Source organism: Schistosoma haematobium, chromosome 3 (genome assembly GCF_000699445.3).
Source record: "Schistosoma haematobium chromosome 3, whole genome shotgun sequence".
Taxonomy (NCBI): Eukaryota; Metazoa; Platyhelminthes; class Trematoda; order Strigeidida; family Schistosomatidae; genus Schistosoma; species Schistosoma haematobium.
This window is the reverse complement of record NC_067198.1, coordinates 11,832,723-11,857,427: the sequence shown is the minus strand read 5'-3', so window position 1 is coordinate 11,857,427 and position 24,705 is coordinate 11,832,723. Positions and strand designations below refer to the sequence as shown.

Genomic DNA, 24,705 nt, shown 5'->3' with positions numbered 1-24,705 from the left:
TGAATATGACTGAGACAACTGGTTTTTATCTTATCAAACAACATAATACTTCAAAGGAAATTTTATAATCACCAACAATAAATTAACCACTGAACACAGTCTACAGTTTGATTTCACGTGATTTACAAATAATCGTTCATTCTCCTATTCTGAATGTCAACGAATATTTATTTCATAGTTTGTATTACGGACTGACCTTGGTGGGACAACCATTGAAAACCAGGAAGCACTGGTACGCTGTTTCATTCAGGTATGGAACTCCAAAACATCATGAAGCCACGTCCTCACTGATATGATTGAACCCATAACCTTCAGGTCTCGTAGTTAGTTACTATAAAGAGCTTAACCTATTGCAAGCCAACATTTATGAGGAACATGTACAGAAATCCGTTTAAAAGTTTTCCTTCCAATACTTCTTATACACAAACTTAAATATAAATGTATAGAATCAGTGATTTAAGCATGAGTACTCATAGTTCTAAACTGATTCAATATACGAATACTGATATTTACTAAACTAAGTTTAATTTCACTCAAACTTCATTGACGAATTCAATTTTGATTTTGCTCTCAATTATCTGGTGATAAATGACAATTAAAAAAATCTAAATCTAATATACCGCTGTAATTAAAAATTTGAGTTGCATTTTGTTCCATAAATATACATACGATATAAGTGTTTGATATGATCACTCTCAAAGCTAAATTATTTCCCTATTTATGTAATGAATAAACAAATACCATGATTAACCAATCAGCAAACAGACCGTTGATTGACTGAAATTTGATTGGTTAATCTACTATAGTTCCGTTTATTTTTCCTGTAAATTATAATAAATATGTTTATCGATAAATACCAGATAGAATGTGTGTATACAGTAATTAAATTATTAATCTAAAGTGTGTGTGTGTGCGTGCGTTTGAGTGAGTGAGTGTATAAACATATATATTTACCATGAGAACAGTTTAATGAATAATATTTAATAAGAAATAAAATAACAAACATTTTGTTTATTTATTCATGTAATTATTATAATTAAAAGTTAATAAATGCAAACAGCTAATTATTTAACAAATATTTCATGTAATCTATCAGAAATCGACAGTAATCTATCTACAACATCATCATCATCATTATCATCATCATCATCATCAACAACAACAACAACAACAGACAAATTGAATTCATCATCATCATCATCATATTCATCATCATCATTTTTAATTACAGATATTTTAGCTTCAAATAATTGTATTAATGAAATTATACATTTAACAAATGATAATCAGTCTACTGATGAAATGATTTCAGTACAAAGACAAAATCGACAACAGTATGACAACGAAAATGTTAAACAGTTTCAGTATGATAATGATATATCAATGAAATTATTTACCGATTATCATGACAATAATAATAATAATAATAATAATGATCTTCATGCTAATACTGACAATATTCATATATGGCAAATATTATTTGAATCATTATTGACTAATTCAACATTAAATATAAAACAATTAGAATCTTTGTTATCATTAACACAAATGTCACAAAATGAATTTTCTAATTTTTATAAAGAGAAAATACAAACAACTCAAGAAACATTTCAATATCTACCATTTGAATTATCACAACAATATAAACAATTAAATGAAAGTATTGAACTTAAATCTACTACCAATTCAAATGATATTCATTCATTGAAACAATTATCTCAGGAAATTTGGCGATTATTTCTAGAAAGATCACTAAATAATAATAATGATCTTAAGGAAATAGACAATCATTCTACAACAGATTATAATGAACAACAATTAAATTATCAAAATAAATTCAAATTATTCTTGACAAAATCATATGAACAATATTGCCGCCATACAATGGATCATTTAAAACAAACGGAGAATTCAATTCTCAATACCGATCATCATCATCATAATAATAGCAGCACCGATGAAATGGATTCTAAAAATAAACCACAAAAAAGAGAAGAAAAACAAGAACAAAATAGTTGTCAAGAGGGAGATTCAAAACTATTAAATTTAAATCATGGTCATTTTAAATCTTTTACAAAAATTGATAAAATAAAAACTTATCAATTATGGTTTAATTCATTAAATTGTTTTAATACACAACAAAAATTATATCATTTATATAAAACGAATTATTTCATCAAAAATTATTGTCAAAATGTGGAACATTTAAAAATGAATGAAAATGATTCATTGAAAAGTAACAATATTGTAAATAATAATACAATGACTACTAATACTACTCATAATAGTAATGATAGTAGTAATGATAGTGCGATTAACAATAATAATCATAATCATATTGTTAATAGTGATATGAGTGATACAAGTAATATTCATAATTTATCGATACCTTCAAATTCTGCCTTAGATGCTTTAATTCATATGACCACGTCTACAATGCAACAATTAAAACATGATGGTGATTTCTCAGGTTATTATTTAAATTAATTATCTTTTTTTTTCATTATAAATAATCATTGAATTATAATATTATATTCAAATTATAGATATATCTTATTGAAGAATATAAAATAGTACGAATTCTAGATGATGTATTGTATCCAACCGACTAACATGGAAATATATTCCATGAAATGTTAAGTCAGATAGACTAGAGATAACACTATATATTGATTAATACAATTTGATCAGTGCTAAAGGATTAGATAAACATAATATTAACATGATTATCTATTTTTGTAAGATTCAATCATCTGAAGAATTGGCCTATCTTTAATAGTTAAATACATGAGTTGATCTAAACTAGACCACTATTGAAAACATGGAAGCACTGGACGACCATTTCATCCTAGCATAGACTTTTTCATCAAATAGACATTGACATCGTTGGGTGCCAGCTCAGTGATCTAGAGGTTAAGTGTTCGCTCGTGAGACCGAGGATCCTGGGTTCGAGTCCAATGTGAGAAATCATGGATGAGCATTGCTTAATAGTCTCATACTGAAACCAAACGATCATTCAGTGCTTTTAGGTTTTCAATATTGGTCTAGCTTAGATCGACTCATGAATTCATTTATTAAAATTACTACAATCTCCACAAATCCCCATTTTGATAATTGGCTTATATTAAGTCATAAAATGTCAGAATTTCACATTTCTACTTATTGGAATCTGATAAGTATATCATTTATTTTATTATTAAATTTTCATTTAATACTTACTTCATTTGAAAATATCAAATCCAACTTTAATATTGATATCGACAAACTATCAGTATTCAATCACTTGTATAATGATGCATTTCTTACCATTACAGTAGTATTTACTTATCGCAAATTATATGTATAAGAGTTGTATGTATGAATGATAGGTGAAGTTCTATTATCTAGTATGATACTACTAATTAAGTGAACTTTGATTTTTAATGATTACTTAGGTTGGTGACTAAAATTACTTCTTTTTGGCAACATTCGGCTAATTAAATTAAATATACAATTGATTACGACGTACTGTATATGAATATTTAGTCGTTACATTTATCTAAAGATTAATTTGTCATTAAAATTTCAATGTCTGATGAATAATAAGTAGATATGATGTGAGTTTTTAGTCTATGATCAATCATCAATAGTGATGTAAATATCATCTGTATAGAAAATATCAAGTTCTAATGAAGATAGCTACATTCATACCAATTTGATGTAACATGTTAATTAGAAATCTTTGTAAATTCTCATTTATCTTTTATTTAATCATGAGTAATGATTGTTAGAAAGACAGTGATAAACATTTCTAATCGTATACACATAGTTAGATACAACCCCCAAATGACCTGGTACAGCTGAGGGTGGGGACATCCAACCCTGCCTTCTGAAATGTTAACGTATATACTGTCACTGTCGAGGAAGTCCTACTCACTGCCTTTTCCTGGTGAGGGTATTGTTTATGAAATTGAGGGGACGAAAAGTGAATATTGGGCGCCCTAACAGAGTTGATGGATATAGAGAATCCACCTGAGGGAGTTTGATGAGCGATCTATGCTTCTCCACGAGGAGTAACAGGTGTCAATAAGTAAGTAACTAATTAACCTAAGGGAGCACATAGGCTCCAGGATCCTGAGGGGATAAATGGCGTATGAACATACTGTTCGTCACCGGTTACAATGGGACTGTATCTCTTAACTCTGTTCCACTGCCGTGTGAATTAGACCTCTAGGTCAAAGGCTACAGGAGTGGCCTTTTAAGATAACCACCTCTGTCAGTTGGGGCACCCGAACAATATTCCAGATCTCATACATATCAAATGTTTTGTGTGATGTATATATATTTGGTGCCTCCTCAAACCAACGTTTACTTGTTAAAATAAATAAAAATTATATATATATATAGCAAAAACCATAAGATGACTAACTTATCAGTTCATGAGAAATTTACCAGGTCTTATTTTAATCTCAATTTAAGTGTCTAAACAAATAATCCCTTATTATGTGTTACTAGTTGAAATCACGAGTCAGTTGAAGCTAGACCACCATGGAAAACCTGCAAGCACTGGAAGGCTATTTCGTCCTAGTACGGAACTCCTCAGTACTGAGCATCCACGATCCCTCCTCGTGAAATTCGAACCCAGGGTCCTCGGGGTCACGTGCGAATGCCTAACCTCTAGACCAACGAGCCGGTGTCGAACGGTGTTAATGTCTAACTTCAACCAATCCACGAAATTGCGCCACTGTCCACCATTGTCTTCAGTGAGTTACTATCTCACAAAAGACCCGGTTGAACTCCACTGGTCACTTCTTCTTACTAAAACTCCAGGATATACCACTTGGAAACCGTCACTCGTCCAGTCTTGGGATCTCAATTAACCATTGAAAGGCTCCAGACGAATTTTCTGTTCTATACCATTGATTAAATAACTAATTTGATCACTGAACAGGAGTGATTTTTATAATCTCTTACTAACTACTATATTATTTGCTGACACCTTATATATGAACTTTTGAAATTTGTTTTACTCTAAGATTCTAATTTACATTCATTCGAACTCATCAAGATGACTATTATAATTTAAATTATGCTAAATTTATTTATTCTATAATTTGATTCAAATGATATATTACTCCATCTAATTCATAATTTAAGTTTTCTAACAGAAATATTGAATTAACTAATGTTTAGTATTGTGTTTAATTAGCTCACTGTTTGCTTACTGTAAGGAATCTATGTTCAGTATAGGCAAATGTCAATTATTACTTCATTTGAAAGGGTTTTGTGGAGGTCTCCACCGACTGTATTCATTTGAGGTATCTTCTAAAGCTAAAGAGACCTAGATAACTGTGTGGATGCGTGATGGGACTGTAGTCAAATCCAGGACATTTAGTTGTCGCAGTGAGATGACATAATTATCAGAGTTTAACCACATCGGGATTACGGCGGTTACGTATAAACAGTAGTGAAAAATAGAATTTATTCAAATTAGAAATGAAAACCATTGTATAATAAATTACAAGTTATTCAAAACCTGAAAAATCTTTGGTTCGACCTTCAGTGTGGTTGCTAGCATCCACTACGAAAGGACCTAATACTAAAATCCATCTTTCTTGTGCTTCCTGCTTTCTAACGGTTGTTTAACTTAGATCAGCCTACCACTTAAATCCTAAAAGTTATTTTGTGTGGTTTAATGTTTTATTTATGTACTGTCATTACTTAAATAGGTGATATATAATCCTGTATAGTATATGTTAAAAGGGCTTATAGGCAGTTTCCAGTTCACTAATCAAATCTCTAATCAATGCATAAACAGAACAGTATTCTATTTTAGAATAACATGTATTTCATACACTCCTAATCATTAAAGTAAATTTTCAGTATGTCATTAAATCTAGATAATGTGTATAATGTATTGAATATCTTCAACTAACAGGAAATTCCTCTTTATAGTTATTCACCTGTCTATTTTGTTAGTGAACAATACAGTTATTCTTTATAATTCCTAGATTGTCGGTAGTTAAGATTATTGGTTGTCAATTCATTCGAATAAATTACCTATTGTAAATCTATTCTAACATATTCAATTTCATGCAGAGTGAAGCTTCGATTCATCTATCTATCTATCTATCTATCTATCTACCCATATGTATGTATGCAATACAATCATACACATGAATGAATATTACGCTAATCAAGAGTTAAGATGATTTGTTTGCTTTTTTTCCATTTCATGAATGTAATTTACTTGAATTGAAATATAACACAACCTCATAAGATATTTTGAAGGGAAACACTTTGACTGTTTTAGCGCTTTGTCTCATTAGTCTTGGTTACTAAACATATTCAATAATTTATATTTCATTACTGTATAGAATGAGTTACAAATTGTTTTAATTATCATTATACAACCATATTTTATTATCAAATAGTAATATTGACAAAATAATAACTGAAATTAATCAGAAATGAATTGATAACATTTTTCTAAATATAGGACTACTTAGTAGTCACCTCATTGCACAAATTAGTAGCTATCAGAGCTCAATAGCTAAGTGGATAACGAGATGTTGAAGTAAATGGTGCTAGGTTCTCGTCTCAGAGTAAATATCAACTCCAGGATGCAGGTATATCCAGTTGACGAGTCCCAAATAGGATGAAACGCACGTCCTGGATTTCATTATTAACCATTATCCATTTTTGCTACTCAGTAGTAATTATACATAATTCTATCATTCACTGGAACATAGAACACTATTGAGTCTCATAATTTTAAAGAAAAATATTGATATTTTTGAAATCACTTTTGAAATGATCTTTTAATAAAATATCCATTATATTAAATGCTTCAGAAATAATTAAAAAGATTTGGCAAGTGACCGGGTAAAAAAGACTTCAAGTTCTCTTCCATGTAGATTGGTATCTGACTTTCAACAAAAAATCACTTATACATCAAAATTGTCTAATCAATTTAAAGGTAATATTGATTGCCATTTGATGAATGTTATTACTATTATTGATTAAACGTGTAAAAAAACCCACTGGATAATGAATATTGATTATATTCTATACCAATCGTACGGCCTTATGTGACCAGAGCTTTACTTATGATTAACTTTAGCTATACCTACTTATAAGTAGTCTGAAATAATTTCACAGACTAACATTTTTCATAGTATTATTTACTTAAATGAATTTTAACAATCTATTTGGTTTAAAGATTGATCTCGTTCATAAATTTAAACGTCAGAATGTCTATTTTATAATTCAAAAAATGGTGGTGAAATACTCCCCCCATCTACAGATCATGTTACCATGGGGTTATGGAATTGTAGATCTTATTATTTGTAATAATAGGAATCATATAGCACGGTTAACTTACTAGTTCAATAAAACACATATGAACATCAAGTTGACTATAAAGTATGAATATAATCACCAACTACACTGTTTGGATCTGAACACCTGAACAATAAAACAACTGAGAAGACCTTATTTAGTAGGCAAACGTGAGTGGGACAATATTTAAATCATAATAGTTGTTGTATTGTAAGTTACTGACGTTGCATATTCAAAACCCTATTTTAAAAATGGAGTTGTGGGGATTAGTAAATTTCATCTAAAACGTGAACTAATGGGAGTTAGACAACTATGGAAAACCTAATAGCACTGGACGACTGCTTCTTTATTGTATAAGACTCCTCAATAGTGAGTACCTACGGCTCAGCACTCTGAACTCGAATCGAGGACCTTCGGTCTTACGCCTCTAACCCATAGACCACTGCGCTGTGCCCGCATGTGAAACCGAAGTTGTTGGGTTCAGCTCCTGGGTGCGGGATCATGGATATGCATTGCTGAGGAGCCCCATACTAAGGCGAAAGTGACGTCCAGCCCATCCAAGTTTCTAATGGTTGTCTAATTTAGATCAGTTCATGATTCCAACGAATACCCCAATGAACAGGGTTTGAGGATTTTGTTTTGTAGATAAAATTCATGAAGAAATATCATACATCTTATAAAATGTGGATATCCATGGAAAATAATATTTTTGGAAAGTCCTAAATGAACAACTGTTGGCGATAAACCATTATTTGTCCATCTTGCATTCACATGTGAAGAGATTTCAGGTAGAAGTGATCTAAAGATTAAAGCAGAGCCAAAAAAATAGTTTTTGGTATATAATACCTGGTATTCTTTAAACTAATCAAAAGTATATCAATACCTTTCTGAAGTCACCTCCAAATGTATAAATTAATTTACATGTACTTGTAGAAGCAAGTACACAGGAAGCATTGAAATAAGAACATTTACACATATTCCCTGAAAGCTGTTTTAACGAAAGTATAGCATTCACAAGTAAGATCACGAGACATTCAATGAATAATGTACACAACTTGGACATAACAAAGGTATTCAAATTAATTGACAAGCAATAAATACCATTTTTACTCTGTTTTACAAATACTAGTGCCATCAAGTCTTTTTGACTTGACTTTTATATACAGAATGAAAGTGTGGTAAACTTGTCATTGTCATGGTGATGCTTTTCAGTTACATTATCTCTTTAATATGGTTTCTAACTTAAAGTAAAAAGAAATCCTATTCTCATTCATTCAAGATGTTAGTTTAATTTTTTATGTTAAATAGGTGCCTTGATTATCACTCATTTGTGCTCACTAGTGATTAGCTTCGTGGGAAAATTCTCGTAGTTCTAGTGAGAAGCCGTGACCAGTGGAGCTAATCCGTGTCGGGTAGAAACAGGTGTCTACCTCAGTACAATTGAAGGTGGTCAGGCAACTTCGTGGATTAGTTGAGGTTAGATATTAACACGATTGGATGCCAGCTCAGTGGTCCAATAAGTTAAGCGTTCGCGAGCGAGACCGAAGGCCCTGGGTTCGAATCCTGCGAGCGGAATCTTGGATAGACACCGCTGATGAGTCTCACAATAGGGCGAAACGGCCGTCCAGTGCTTCCAGGTTTCCAATGGTGGTCTAACATAAATCGGTTCATGATCTCAATCAAAAAATTAACAATCTCCACAACCCCTATATTGGCATTTGTTAATAGTTTGTTTTTATTGATTGTCTCTTGATTATCATTCACAACTTGATCCCCCCTTCTCTTATTTATTGATTTTATCTTCCGTATATAAATACTAATCAATCTTAACTATTATTATGTTAGATATGTGGTTTTCTTTTCTTGTTTCTTAAGTTGTTTCGAGCTAACCTTTGATTAATTATGGTATATAATAAACGATTTTCATAATAATATTACTAGTGTAAATCTAGGTCGTTTGTAGCTGATACGAAGCCTGAAAATATAATAAATTCATGTTAGAATTCATTTTTTGTATTGGTTATTTAAGTCTTCCCATTGACGTTTAAGACTATAATTGATCAGTTACTTATTGACATCTATATGCATTCTACATCGATTTTGCTTTAAATCACAAACATAATAAGCAAAGATGGATGGATGGTGGCTAGCAGGGGAATCCAGGACACGTGTTTCGTCCTATTTCGAACTCGCCAGCTCGATTTACCTGCATCCCAGAGTTGATATTCACTCATATTATTTTACAAATCTTGGTCTTCACGAATTATTTAAACATTTTATAGTTTACTTGTCTAACATTGATCAGTTTACAAAATCACAAAGACTGTGTGTGATATTATGTATCGGTAAATAAGTGTCTAAGCTTTATCATCAATTACTTACTTGCTTACTTACGCCTGTTACTCCTAATGGAGCATAGGCCGCTGACCAACATTCTCCAACCCATTCTGTCCTGGGCCTTCTTTTCTAGTTCCATCCAATTCTTGTTCATTTTCTCATGTCTGTCCCCATTTCCCGGCGTAATGTGTTCTTTGGTCTTCCTCTGTTTCTTTGGCCTTGAGGATTCCATGTGAGGGCTTGTCTTGTGACACAGTTATGTGCTTTCCTCAATGTGTGTCCTGTACACTTCCAGCTCTTCTTCCTGATTTCTTCCTCCACTGGGATTTGGGAAAAAAAAACGCTAACCTTTTACCATTAATACAAACATTAATATTATATAAAGTGTAAAACTTGAAATTATTTCATATTCTATTAGTATAAACTACAAACAAACCGGTTCATTTTGTTTCTTTTCTTTTTTTTTAAAAAAAGAAGAAAAAGGAGAAAAGCTATTTTACGAATAAAAGTATTCAACTAGAAACAAAAATATTTCTGTTAAAATTTTATGAATTAATTATTGTTAAACATGGTGAAGGTATTTTCAGTTACCATACCACCACCAACCACAATCACCATAACCACCACCACCACCACCTTCTTCTTTTTCGACTTAATCGTTTTAAGTTTTTTTCTCTACATTCTCATTTTAAACTTCAATTGGTTATATTTCATTCATCTACTATTTTATTCCATTTTTTTCAAGTTAAAACCATTTATAAACTAAAGAAAAATAATAGGAATATAATTGTATCACACTATGTGACATTTTACAATAATTTAAGAATAGCCTAAAAAATTTGGCTTTATTCTAGGGAGATTATTAATTATTAGTTACTTACTTACTGACTTGCTTAGTTACTTACTTACTTACTGATTGACTAACTTAAAACATTCACAAGTGTTATAAACTTGAACAAACGATCATAATGGTATCTATTCATTTCTAATTTGAAAACAGTTGTTTGGTAATAATAGATTTTCTTCTCTCTCTCTCTCTCCCTCTCTCTATTCTTTTTCTCCTTTTTCTTTTTCTTACTGTAAAATTATCTATATACACATAGATTCAAGTATTGAAATATATTTGAATTCAGATTTAATACTTATTATTAGTTAAGGTATATAGTTAATGTATATGCACGAAATATGTATAAAGTATCATTTTAACTAATAAAATGATAATTATTTCTTTTGTGTGTGTGTGTGTTTAAAAATGATTTTTCATTTATTTTCTTTTTTCTTTTTCTTTTTCTTTTTTCTCTTTTTTCTATTTAAACTGTTAAAGAATTAGAGATCCGTTCAGAATTTTGTACAAAAAAAATTAATAAACATTAAATAGAAACTATGGTAATAGTTTAATTTGCTATCACCGTATTATGTATAATGTTGATAGATTTAAGAAATTTATCATAATAAAAGAAGAAGAAGAAGAAGAAGAGGAAGAAGAAAGAAAGAAAGAAAATAAACCTACACTGTAATAACAGTTGTTCAGTTTTCACTTGTTTTTTTTCTTGTTGTTGTTTCTTCTCCCCTTTTCTTTGAATACAAATTAAGTCAATTAGGTTATATAAATGTTATTATTGATTAGAATAATTACTCTTCTAATAGTGTAGGGCAATACAAGTGAGAATAACTGAGTATATTGAATACAAAGATTACAAAGTTACTTGATAAAATAGGAAAAAACCATAGTGTAATACTTCATTTGCAAAAAAAAGTTCATTCATTGTCTCAGACATCTTTATTGCTGAATTTCTATATCAATTGCTTTTTGTTTATGTTCTTCCTTTCTTGATTTTCTTAATCTTCCACTGTTACATATTCTATACCTGACTTGTGTCATATACTACTTATGTCGATGTAAGTAGTACACACCACATTATATCTATAAATGTAGAGTAGATATTCTAATAAAAATGTGGACTATTTTAGTAAAGTATTGTATATATGATATTAATTGTGAAATAATTAAGGGTTAGAATATCAGCTATAGTAATGTCGTAGTAGCAATGTTATATCCTAGTGAAGATTAAATTACGAATAACTTCTGAGAACTAATAATGAACTAATATTACATATATATATTCTCGTTGTATAACTATTCAGTAACTAGACTATATATATCTATATTCCACTTATTATAAGCTTCATTTTACCCTATAGATTATTAGAATACGACTTATTGTCCTTAAGTTATGCCAAGTTTATTAATTAAAGTCTCCCACGTTCACAGCCACTTACTGGCTAGATCTCGTACAAATGTTATTTCCTATTTTATGACGTGATATGGTCCGTTTGGCTGGTATACAAACTAGGTATGCTTGAAATAAATGATTTGTATGGTGGAAGCTGGTGTGGACTCAACTGGTAGGGCTAGGAGGGTAAAGGATCAGTAAGGACGCTAGGCTGCTCATACCGGTCGAACGTCATTGATTTAGCACAGTATTAAGATTGAATAAGTTGTATTTCGATTGACGAATAAATCACATGATGATAAGTGGCCTTAAAAACGCAATAAGTAGTGTCATTTTAGTTGTGAGATTATGTAAGTGTACAAATCTTATTGAAGCACAAACTAACTAAATTTGACAATATGAAACACTAAACTTAAACTTACTGGTCTACAACTGTCATGTTTTGTCCTTGTTGAAGATCTGAATGGTGAGACTATAATTTGTGGACGAACCAATCACATTTAGAATAATAGGTCTCTGATTCTAACGCCAAGTTAGAATATAAACTATAGTAATGTCGATAGGTTAAGTTTATCATATAAATACAGAAAAATGTTATTTTACGAAAATATAAGGTAATTCGATCAAAACGTTAAATGATTTCCTCTATTAAAAAAATATGATTTCACCTTCTATGATTTTGTTTTGTTCCGGAAATACAAAATAATGATTAGAGATCAGCAATGAAGAAACAACTGAACAGTTTTAATGGTTAAATTCATGAGTCGATTTAAATTAGAACACTATTGAAAACCTGGAAGCACTGGAAGGCCGTTTCGTTTCACTAATATGGTACGCAACCCCGATTCTGCACACGGGACTCTAATCTGGGACATTTGATTTTGCGTTTCTGGGTTTTCAATGTTAGTCTAGCTTAGATCGACTCATGAATTTAATTATTAGAATTACAACAATCTCCGCAAATCTGCATCCTGATAAATTTTTACCTACATAGATTTTTAGAGATATTTGAAACAACAAATGTTTACTTACTTATGCCCATTACCCCTCGTGGAAAAGAGTAGGCCACCCACTAACATTCAAAATTCAACTCGATTTTGGACAATCCTTTCCAGTTGTTTCCAATTACTATTCATCCTTTTCATTTCTGCTTCCACTTCTCGACATAGTGTGTCCTTGGACTTCCACTTTTGCATTTAACTTCAGGATTCCAAGTTTGGGCTTGCCTCGTGATGCAGTTTGGTGATTTCCACAATGTATGTCTTATGCATCTCCCGTGTCTTTTCCTAATTTACTCTTCATCTCGAAGTTGGCTTGTTTCCTCCCATAGTAGGTTGTTGCTGATGATATTCTGTCGACGGACATTGAGTATCTTGCGTAGACATTTTTTTAATAATACTTGTGTCTTTTTGATGATGGTTGTAGTAGTTTTCCAAGTTTCATCACCCTATAGTAGAATTGTCTTGACATTCGTATTGAAGATTGTAACTTTGATGTTAGTCGACAGTTGTTTTGAGTTGCATATGTTCTTCAATTATAAAAATGCTTTCCTTTCTTTACGAATCCTTGACTTTTTGTCTACATCTGATCTTGCTTGTTCTTTGATGAGGCTTCGCAAGTACATGAAGGTTTCCGCCTGTTCCAGAGCTTCTCCATCTGAAACAATAAATACTAAGATGAATTAAACATTTAACCATAGATAAAAAGTTTTCTTAAATGGATAAAATTGATGTGATCAACATTTTATAAAACTATGATCTTTGGATAACAAACTGTGTATCTATTCAATAGATTATGTATTAAAGTCATTTTCTATTGTTTTTATTAAGTGAAATATACATGACATTGGAAATTCATTGTAATAGAAAGCAAGACTAAGTAGCACATCTTCGAAGTATTATGAAATGTTTGACTGAACAATAATCTACAGATAGATTGTGGTCGTACTGTTAATGATGATGATATCCAAAATTTTTTGTAGAAATCCCGACAACATAATACGAGGGCTTAGATGAAACTCTTTTATTCTATACTGATTATGATTCTACATGATTCACACTTTCAAAGTAAATATACAATATAACTATTAAAAGTAATGATTCTAATTAATCTGCATTCTGGCCTTCATTCAGACAAATTTTAAGTACGAAATTATTGATATCTAGTCAATGTTGATATCATCTCATATCTGCTAGATGAGTGTAACGAAGAATAGTCCATATTATGTTCCTCCATTCTTGATAATCTCACCAAATGATCGTAGATGTCATTGGGAACTTTTAAAACAAAATTCATATTCTTTATTTATCAACCGTTGTTCACAGATTTTTAAGTTGGAAATACTATTTTGTATAGAATTAAACTATCATATAGTCCAAATTGTCGTCCATGAATAACACCAGTCACTTAAATGGAATTCAGTAGTTTGAAAGTTGACAAATTATTTGCTTAATAGATATTGAGCAAAATATTGAAATTAAATTAGTCTGACAACTCCAATAGTAAAACATTTAATTTGCAAAAATATAGCTTACTACACATAGCCGATGCTAATGAAATAACTCATAGTATCTTTCTGCTATCACAGGCGTAAACGTAATCATCATCGGTAGTGTTTCTTAACTGTAACTGAAATTACAAGCCGATCAAACCTAGACAACCATTGAGTACCTGGGGTCAGTGGACGTCCATTCCGTCAAAGTATAAGGCTCTTCAGTGGAGCATGCCCAGGAACCCATGAAAAAGGAATCGATCCCAGGACACTACGTCTTGCACACAAACACTAACCTTTGGATCTCTGAACCGGAATCAAATGACATACACGTCTAATTTCGATCATTCCATGATATTGCTCCACCACCTACCATTATCTTTTGTGGGTGACTTTTTCACATCTGAAAAGATTAAACTTCACTAGTAAAATTACCCTTACCTCTTTATGAATGAACAAAAGTTCATTAACTGTCATCAATATCAATATTTTTCAACTTAATATAAACATTTCTAATTAACACAACATCTTATTGCAAAATGTTAGAAAGTATACTTTTTAAAAGGAAATGTTTTACTTTCTAACCAACTAACCTGACATTTGAATCCTCCATTTGAAAATGTCAGTGTTCATTTAAACAAAACAGTTATCTATTCAATATATATATGCATGTTACTTTAAGTAGATGTGCTACTGATAAACAGAATAGTAGCATATTCAAAAATGAATAAAAAATATGAAGCTAATGCACTTGTAGTAACAATAATATTGGTAGAAAATTCAATATTCAAGTCAATATTCAGTAATCAGTGAAATGAATTGATAAAACACTCTTATATCGAATAAGCAATCACTGAGCATATATATATATATATATATATATATATATGACATAATGAAAAGGAAGAACATAACACAATTTGTTGAACAACGTATTTCTAATGGATAAATACCTAATAATTGAATTCATGAGTTTATTAAAGCTAGACCACTATTGAAAATTTGAAAGCATTGGATGACTGTTTCGTCCTAGTATCGGACTACTGAGCAATGCACATCCATGATACCGCACACAGGACTCGAACCGAAGACTTTCGGTTTCACGCGAGAACACTTAATCCCTAGGTCAATGAGCTGGCATCCAGTAGTATTAATGTGGATGCACACTGCTGAGGAGTCTCATACTAGGATGAAACGGTCGTCCATTGGCACCAGGTTTTCTATGATAGTCTAGCTTTAATAGACCTATGAATTCAACTATTAAATTACTATAATCTCCACAATCTTCTATTTTCAGGAAAAATATCTATTAACTTTAAACTAAATGGAATAGCTTACGTTTTATAAAATGTGTGGTGGTTTAATTAGTCATATACGTTTACTAAAATGGATATAATTTCGATATTTACAAGTAGTATACGTTTCATTGATGATGATAATAATATGTCTTTAAATTTACATAACTATCATTTCTAGTATATACATATACATATTGACTTCATTGATGTAGGTATGAAAGTAGCTTGCTGAAGTTGAATATATATATATATATATATATATATGGTATGGAAATTTACGACTTTACCTCATCTTATCATTACAAAACGAAATAAGTAAACAACTGTTTACTATGGATGATTTCCATTTTCCTTTCATAACAACAATTGGCTTTTTCTAAAATGTATTTATATAAACAAACATATTTAATGTATGATTGGTGATAAGAATGAAATATTTACACATTATTGAATACATTGAATAAACTATGATAATAATTACTTTTAGTTCACTACTTTAAATATAATCATTTCACATTGTGGTTGTGTACAGAAATGAAACTTTAATGTAAAGAGATAAGTTTTCAGTTAAGAAGTATCTTACACTATTTGAAACTGATCTAGTTTGTTCGTTTTGCAAAACCTTTAATATGAAAAGGATAATGAATAGTTGGATTGTTGCATTGTTGAGGAGTCCTACATTGGGACGAAACAGCTGTTCAAATGCTTCCAGGTTTTCTTTGATGGTCTAGCTTCAATTGACTCATGAAGTCAATTATCAAATTACTGTAATATTCACAAAACCACTTCTTGATAATTAACTATTTTACACAGTAAACATATTCGATTTATATAAAGGAAATTTAATTTCCATCAGAATGACTTTGAGACAATTCGCCTATTTACTAGTGATTGTCAAAAGAAAGTTACAAGTTAATATAAAGAATTAAGAGTAGGGTTGATTTAGAGCTGGAATTAAAGATTATGTATTAAAGGAAAAGTTTTCATCATGAATTAACATCAGCTATAATGCTAAGTGGATGAATGAATCTAAAGCTAAAATTCAAAACTTATTATCCTTCATTTCATTAGTTTGTCCATTATAATTATAATCCTACCGAATTGAATTCTATGACATGATTAGATATTAATTATATTAAAGCGATTAGTCCCTTTGATACATTTTGTTAGTGTAATAAGAAGACGAAGATCATCAGAACTATATGATGATATAATAGCGCAATACATTTCGAACAATCTGATCACACACAATATACTTGTTAAGAACATTTATCTATAAAATCAAAAGGTCAACTTGACTATAAACGGAGGGTAAGAGGAGACAAGGATAATAAAGGGAATAATGTGGAAACAATTTGAAACCTTATCACTCTGGATAATAAGCTAATATTACCAGGGTAGGTTTAATGGGAGAACAAACTGTTTTTGAAAACACGGAGGGGGATTGCATTTTTGTATGGCTAAGACTTTAATAAACCTTAGTATACGCTGTTTTACACTTCGGTATAACACCCTACATTTCTAGTCTAGTTGACGTTCTATTTTTATACATAAATGTTCTTAACAAGTATATTATGTGTGATCAGATTGTTTGAAATGTATTGCGCTATTATATCATCACATAGTTCTGATAATCTTCATCTTATTACATTATCGAAATTATTTTCTTTTCTGAGTAATTATTCATATCAAAATTTATACAATGAATTGATAGAAGTTAAGAACATAGACCAACTCAATGGTATGAAGATAGCTCACTCTTGTAGTAGGACGGAATAGCTATCTAGTTATATATGGTTTTCGATGGTACGTCAAATGATATTAATCTATGATAAATACTTTTAACATATTAAACTAATTTCTACATACCACTAAATTAAACTATATTCATGCATTGATAGTTGATCTACGATATGTTAGGTTCCTAAACTTTTAATGTAGTGTAATGACTGATAAACTAGAATCATATCAGTAGTGAAGTAGTCATTACCGAATACGTTGAGGAATTTCACTATATCCTGACTAATAATTAACTGATCAAAATGAATGAATAGTTTCTCCAAATCAATAAACATTAGATTTCATTCTTAATTTGTCAGAGTAAAAAAATTTTCATGAAGTTGTGACTTAGCGGTTTATAGGTTTGACTTTCAATCTCTAAGTCCCAACTATGAACTCCACTCCACCTACATATGTTTGAATGATCGTATCATTAGCCCTCATACTTAGAGTATGGTTCATAAAAAAGTATCTGATGAATGAGTTAACTTATTATTATTACGTTTACTAACCACTGTATATGTTTTATAGTTGCTTAGATTTTTAACTCTAAGTCGTCTGGATACTGTATCACTTTCATCATCTTAAAAATTTAAACAGTAATTTATATTTCAATGGTTAATATCATGAATCAATTGAAGCTACACCACCATGGAAAACCTCGAAACACTGGATTGCCGTTTCGTCCTATTGTGGGACTCCTCTGTTCTGAGATAGTAACTCACTGAAGACAATGGTGGATGTGTCATTCAATTTCGTGAATTAAATCAATTTAGACATCAATATTATTGGATGTCAGCTCAGTGGTTTAGAGGTTAAGTGTACACGTGCGAAATCGATATGTCCTGGGTTCTAATCTCGCCAGACGGGATTCTAGATGCGCACTGCTGAGGGGTCCCATACTAGGACGAAACAGCCGTCCAGTACTTCCAGGTTTTCCATGGTGGTCTAGCTTCAATTGACTCATGATTTCAATCAGTGAAGTGTTTCTGGATAACTATCAGTTGAATAAGATCATGTAACTAAGCTATTCTAATACTCGTACATACAAAAGATAAATCTGTCTGAGCATAATCAGTTTTGTACTAATACGCCTTACTTGTTTGACAACACTTAGTAAATTATCAATAAGTTAGTTATAATTTGTTAAGGAGTTACAGATTAAATTTGTTTAAAATTATGAAACATGATCGTTGGGTACATCAAATAATGACTTGCTTCCATAATTACAACAGTGTACAATTCACTAAGAATTTTTTTTCTTAAACTAAAGTACTGTAGAAACATCCAGAAGGTATAAACTTGATAGTTTTAAATAAATTGAACATTGAGTCGATTGTTAGCAACATATATATGGTCTGAAGAAGTTGCTTAAATTAAGTTACGAAACCACTGTATTAAAAATTTTCCTACTCATCAAGATATAGCTAAAACAATAGATTATTTGCGATAGTGCAAGTGATCAATGATTGAAGTACAAAATAGAATTATCAATACTTTACCATAGATTGAGTTTGTTTTATCAAAAAATTCCCATCCTATTTTATAATTAATCTAAATAGATTGACAATGAAACATTGTTTAAACTGAAATAACATGGTAAAACAATTTGTAGTTCACTTAAAGGTGAAGATTTATCACGGCAAAAAGAAAGGAAATTGATTTAAATATACATTGTACAAGACTTATGGGATAAAGATAAGTACTTCCTGACATTATTCAGAAGCATATGTCAACAATTAGGTAGTTATTTAATAGCTGTAAAGTAAACAACTCACTAGGATGTCCAAAGTTACCTGTGAAACTATTAAACTGTTCATTAATTAAAATGGATAGATAAACGAATTATTAAGTAAAAGTTAAATATTCTACCTTCAAGTTATTGAGATCGTAAGATATGACGACTAGACTAACCGACTCAACACTGTAGTATATCTTATTTGATGTTAATTTTACTAAAAACTACATACAGTTTACATTGGTCTTAATTTATTCAACTTTATGGAAACATTATTAAGTCCGAATTAACAAACATTACTAAACATTAAAAAAAAATTATTATCAGAATGGGGATTTGTGGGGATTGTAGTAATTTCAATGATTGAATTCATGTGTTAATATAAGATAGACCAGTATGGAAAACCTGGAAGCACTGAGAGGCCGTTTCATCCTAGTATGAGACTCCTTAATAGTGCACATCCATAATCCCACACATGAAACTCAAACCCTAAACCTTCAGTTTCACAGGCGAACGCATAACCCCTAGACTACTAAACCGGCATCCAAAGGTGTCAATGTTTAACTTTAATTGATCCGTCATTTTGCACAACACTTCATTCATTTTCCGAGGCGGATAACTACCTCCACCCAACGCATATTATTAAACTCCATTGGTTACGGTTTCTCACAAGAACTCTCGGAAATCATCTTGAAGCCAGTTACTAATGAGTACATGATTATTATCAGAATGGGGATTTTTAGAAATTGAAGTATGTTTAAAATTTCATGAGACCCATACCAAGATGAAACAGCTATTCAGTACTCCGAGGTTTTCCATGGTAGTCTAGCTTAGATCAATTCATCAATTCAACTGTTAAATAATCATTGTTAATTAAAGTCTGATATTCACTATAAAACAACTCTTTCTCTATATATCTATCTTCTATATATCTTTTTATTCATCATTTAGATGAATTAAATGAATCATCTACAATTCAATTTTATAATAAAGTTTCACAAACACGTAAACGTCGTAAAACACGTACAACATTTTCTAATTGTCAATTAAATGAATTAGAAAATAATTTCAATCGTCAACGTTATTTAACACCAACTGATCGTGATCGAATTGCTAAACATTTAGGATTAACTAATACACAGGTAATTTTTTTTGTGTGAACTATATTGTATGAATATGATATTCACTGTTTGATTAACATAGAAATATGGTATACAATTAGATGGTGGTTGGAGGTAGTCGACAGAAAACCTTGGACCCGGGTTTCGTGCTACTTGGCACTCGTCAGCAAGGTGTACCTGTAATCTTGAGGGAACTGGTGATCCCTGGCGGATTCGATCTCGTGCCACCCAGCTTCACAGTCAGAGACGTTATCACTGAGCTATCCGAGCCGCGACCGACCTCCTGTAGGACTGAGATGTATGGTATACAATTGCAACATTCGAAGCAACACATTCTATACTTCTATATCAGAAAGTGTATATATATATATATATATATATATATATATATATATATATATATATATATATATATATATATATATTGTATAGTGATGATGTAAATACATCAAATCTACGAATCTTCTAAATTTCCGAATATCAACATTATTAGTTACATAAAGATATATATGTGGCGCCATTCATTGTGCCAGTGTGACAAACTTAGTTATCTAAATAAGCTACTTAGTTAGTTAGTCGATTAGTTATTTAGTTATTTAGTTAGTTTATTATGATTACTTCAAACTAGTTACAAGAGTTAAGCAAATTTTCTCATCGTATAAGTGTGTATATATGTATAGTGCTGTAGAAAGGTAGGAGGTAGAAGGGAAGAATCCAGATAAAATAATAATAATAATAAAATACAAGACAGTACATGTAGATCAACATCAAAATGATAAGATTAACTGGTTTCCTCCAATTTTTTCTTTCAAGTAAAATAATTGTAAACTAGTTGATAAATAAATAAATAAATAAATATTGCAATGAAAGCGGAAACTAAATGATCTATAATACTAATAACAATGTTATAAGTAGTTGATTAAGTTACTAATTATTTATCAAATTTTTATCATCATATTGTTTCGAATGCCAACTTGGGTGATCGAATCCTTATTATTATTATTATTGTCATAAAATATTATTATTTCTGGTCATTATCACACAATGGTTATAACTATTATATACATCATCTTGTAATTCATCACATAGATGATAATAATAATAATAATAATAATAATAATAATGATTAACTGAATGAAACAATGTTAATATGATGAATGATATTCATTTGTAGGTTATTTTCAATGTTTATCACTAAGACATAATTTAGCTAAAAGTAAAAGCAAGAGATGATCATAAATTTTCCATGAAAAATTAAAGAGAGAGGGAGGGAGAGAAAGAGACTGAAAGGAAAATACCCATTATTATTTATTACTTAATTCAATAGACATCTACATATTCATATCCTTTGATGGTCATATATGGATCGTTGTTAGTTTTATGAATTAATGATTAAAATATTAAAGGATTAACTAGACAGTCAGTGTTTAAATGATTGTATGTATGTACGTACGTATGTATGTAGTATGTATGGATGTAAGGAAAGAATGAGATCAATTTGATTCAGTATAAATGAGTAGTGTTGTATTCTAGTGAAGATTAAATTACGAATAACTTCTGAGAACTAATAATGAACTAATATTACATATATATATTCTCGTTGTATAACTATTCAGTAACTAGACTATATATATCTATATTCCACTTATTATAAGCTTCATTTTACCCTATAGATTATTAGAATACGACTTATTGTCCTTAAGTTATGCCAAGTTTATTAATTAAAGTCTCCCACGTTCACAGCCACTTACTGGCTAGATCTCGTACAAATGTTATTTCCTATTTTATGACGTGATATGGTCCGTTTGGCTGGTATACAAACTAGGTATGCTTGAAATAAATGATTTGTATGGTGGAAGCTGGTGTGGACTCAACTGGTAGGGCTAGGAGGGTAAAGGATCAGTAAGGACGCTAGGCTGCTCATACCGGTCGAACGTCATTGATTTAGCACAGTATTAAGATTGAATAAGTTGTATTTCGATTGACGAATAAATCACATGATGATAAGTGGCCTTAAAAACGCAATAAGTAGTGTCATTTTAGTTGTGAGATTATGTAAGTGTACAAATCTTATTGAAGCACAAACTAACTAAATTTGACAATATGAAACACTAAACTTAAACTTACTGGTCTACAACTGTCATGTTTTGTCCTTGTTGAAGATCTGAATGGTGAGACTATAATTTGTGGACGAACCAATCACATTTAGAATAATAGGTCTCTGATTCTGATGCGAAAATCACTCACCCATTTGGTCAAATAGCTTCTTGATATTTTAGCTGATGACAGTTCATGATGAAAAACGGTAAATCTAATTCCTAACCCTAACCATCAACTGTGAATCATAATCCTTATTCTTAAAACTGTTTTATAACCCTCATTTAGTCTTAGTAAGTAGGTAGACACTCTCAAAGTCACTTTGGCGTCGCTTAAAGGTCGTCTATAAATTATAGTCTCACCAAAAACTGCTTAATCCTTCTCCAATATTTTAACAATTATCCAGTTAATATTAATTAGTCATATCATTATAGTAAACACAAGCTCAATAAATAATAAGGTTAGCATAGTCTTTTATCCAAAAATATATTATCATCAGAAACAAATGAATTTCAATTGTCTAATAAGATCACAGGATAGACAGACATCATCCTTAATTGAGAAACATTTGATCGAGACTGGTCATAAGGTTGACATCAAGTCAGCATTTGTAGTGTTATACAAAAGCCTTCAAGGACGTATACTAAGGTTTATTGAAGGCTTGACTATACGGAAATTGAAACCCCCTTTATGTGTTCAAAAACAATTTGTCCTTACACTTTACCTAACCTGGTAATACTGATTTATTATCCAGAGTGGTAATCACATTGTTTTCGTGCACTTTATATTATTATTTTTTTCAACAGTTGAGATCATGAGTCAATTGAAGCTAGACAACCATGGAAAACCTGGAAGCACTGGACGGCCGTTTCGTCCCAATGTGGGACTCCTCAGGTTCTTCCAGTGCTTTCAGATTTTTCATAGTGATCTAGCTTCAACTAACTCATGATCTCAACTATTGAAATCAATATAAGTAATATGGTGCGTTAATTGTCAACTAACCAATTAAATTCATCATACATAATATAATTTACTATTATAAGACTATTATGTTTTAAAATACAATTCAATCAGATAATATATTCGTTCTAATAGATGATGAGGTGGTTATGTTAAATAAAAGACTAAAAAGATAAGTTATTATTCTCAAATCATTTAGACAAATATCTTGGGTAAATGAATAATTTACAGATTTTATAGTGAACCAACGGACGTTTAACATATCTCCTTGTATTAACAGGTAATCTGTTTAACTTTTCCTAATATTATTAAAAACTATGAAATCCCAATTACTATATTGTTTATTATTATTATTATTCTCTATTTCAAATAGGTTATTACATGGTTTCAAAATCGTCGAGCTAAATTAAAAAGAGAAGCTGAAGAACTTGAACGTGATGTAATGGCATTAAAAAAACAAAAACAACAAAAATTTACTTGTCTTTCATTATCTGATCATAATCATGATGAAATAGATATCAATAATGAAGATGAACAAGGAGATAACCACGACAACGACGACGATGATGATGATGATGATGATGAAGAACAAGAAGAACAAGAACAAAAAGAAAAAGAAGAGAATTCACATAAAATTCAATATTTAACACAATCCCCTTCAATATCTTCATTGAAACATTTTACATCACCAACATTGAATACACATGAAACATTGAATATGAATTTGTTTATTAATCCATTCAATGAATTCACTAATGAATCATTCATAAGTGATAAACTATTAAATGAGAAATGTTTAAAAAGAAATAAGGATTTAAGTGAACAACAATGTCACTTATTAAATCATCATATAAACAACTACTGCAATAATCCTAATAATAATAATGATAGGAAGAACAGTAATGATGGAATAAATAAGGGTAGATCTTTTAAGAAATGTCAGAAAATTTGGTGCCCTGCCTTAGAATTAGAACAAGAGATTAGTTAAATAAACCTTCTTTTTCTTTTTTTCTTTTCTTTTAACTCCGTTTTTTTATATTAAATTCTCTTTTTTGTTGTTGCTGTGGAAACAATGATTATTCAACGAATTTAGATAAACAACAATTATTTGTAAAAATGTGAACAAACTCAAATATAATTCATGAAATCATAAAGCAACAATTTGTTTATAAACTTTTATGCATTTTTCTACTGATCATTAAATGAATTGATTTAAGTGTAATGGTGGATATGATAAACAGTCACAATGATAGAACATACGGGACTCGAAACCAGGACCTTGGGTCTCTAGATATCCAATAATATTAATTGTCTAACTTCTGTTGATCCG

General features: G+C 30.5%; 1 protein-coding gene across 1 annotated transcript; it reads left to right on the top strand.

The window, feature by feature from the left end:
• Positions 1–848: 848 nt before the first annotated feature.
• SMOX5 (Homeobox protein SMOX-5) lies at positions 849–24,705 on the top strand. Its single transcript, XM_051213010.1, has 3 exons — positions 849–2,470; positions 20,149–20,339; positions 23,749–24,705. Exons 1-3 carry the CDS (start codon positions 1,051–1,053, stop codon positions 24,361–24,363), a joined length of 2,226 nt encoding a protein of 741 aa, XP_051068944.1. The 5' UTR covers positions 849–1,050; the 3' UTR covers positions 24,364–24,705.

What these genes read in the sequence shown, in the direction of transcription:
- SMOX5 (XM_051213010.1), top strand. Translation starts at nt 1,051, where the DNA reads ATGCAAACAGCTAATTATTTAACAAATATTTCATGTAATCTATCAGAA. An exon ending in ACATGATGGTGATTTCTCAG is followed by an intron (nt 2,471 to 20,148) that starts GTTATTATTTAA and finishes TTCATCATTTAG; the next exon opens with ATGAATTAAATGAATCATCT. An exon ending in TAGGATTAACTAATACACAG is followed by an intron (nt 20,340 to 23,748) that starts GTAATTTTTTTT and finishes TATTTCAAATAG; the next exon opens with GTTATTACATGGTTTCAAAA.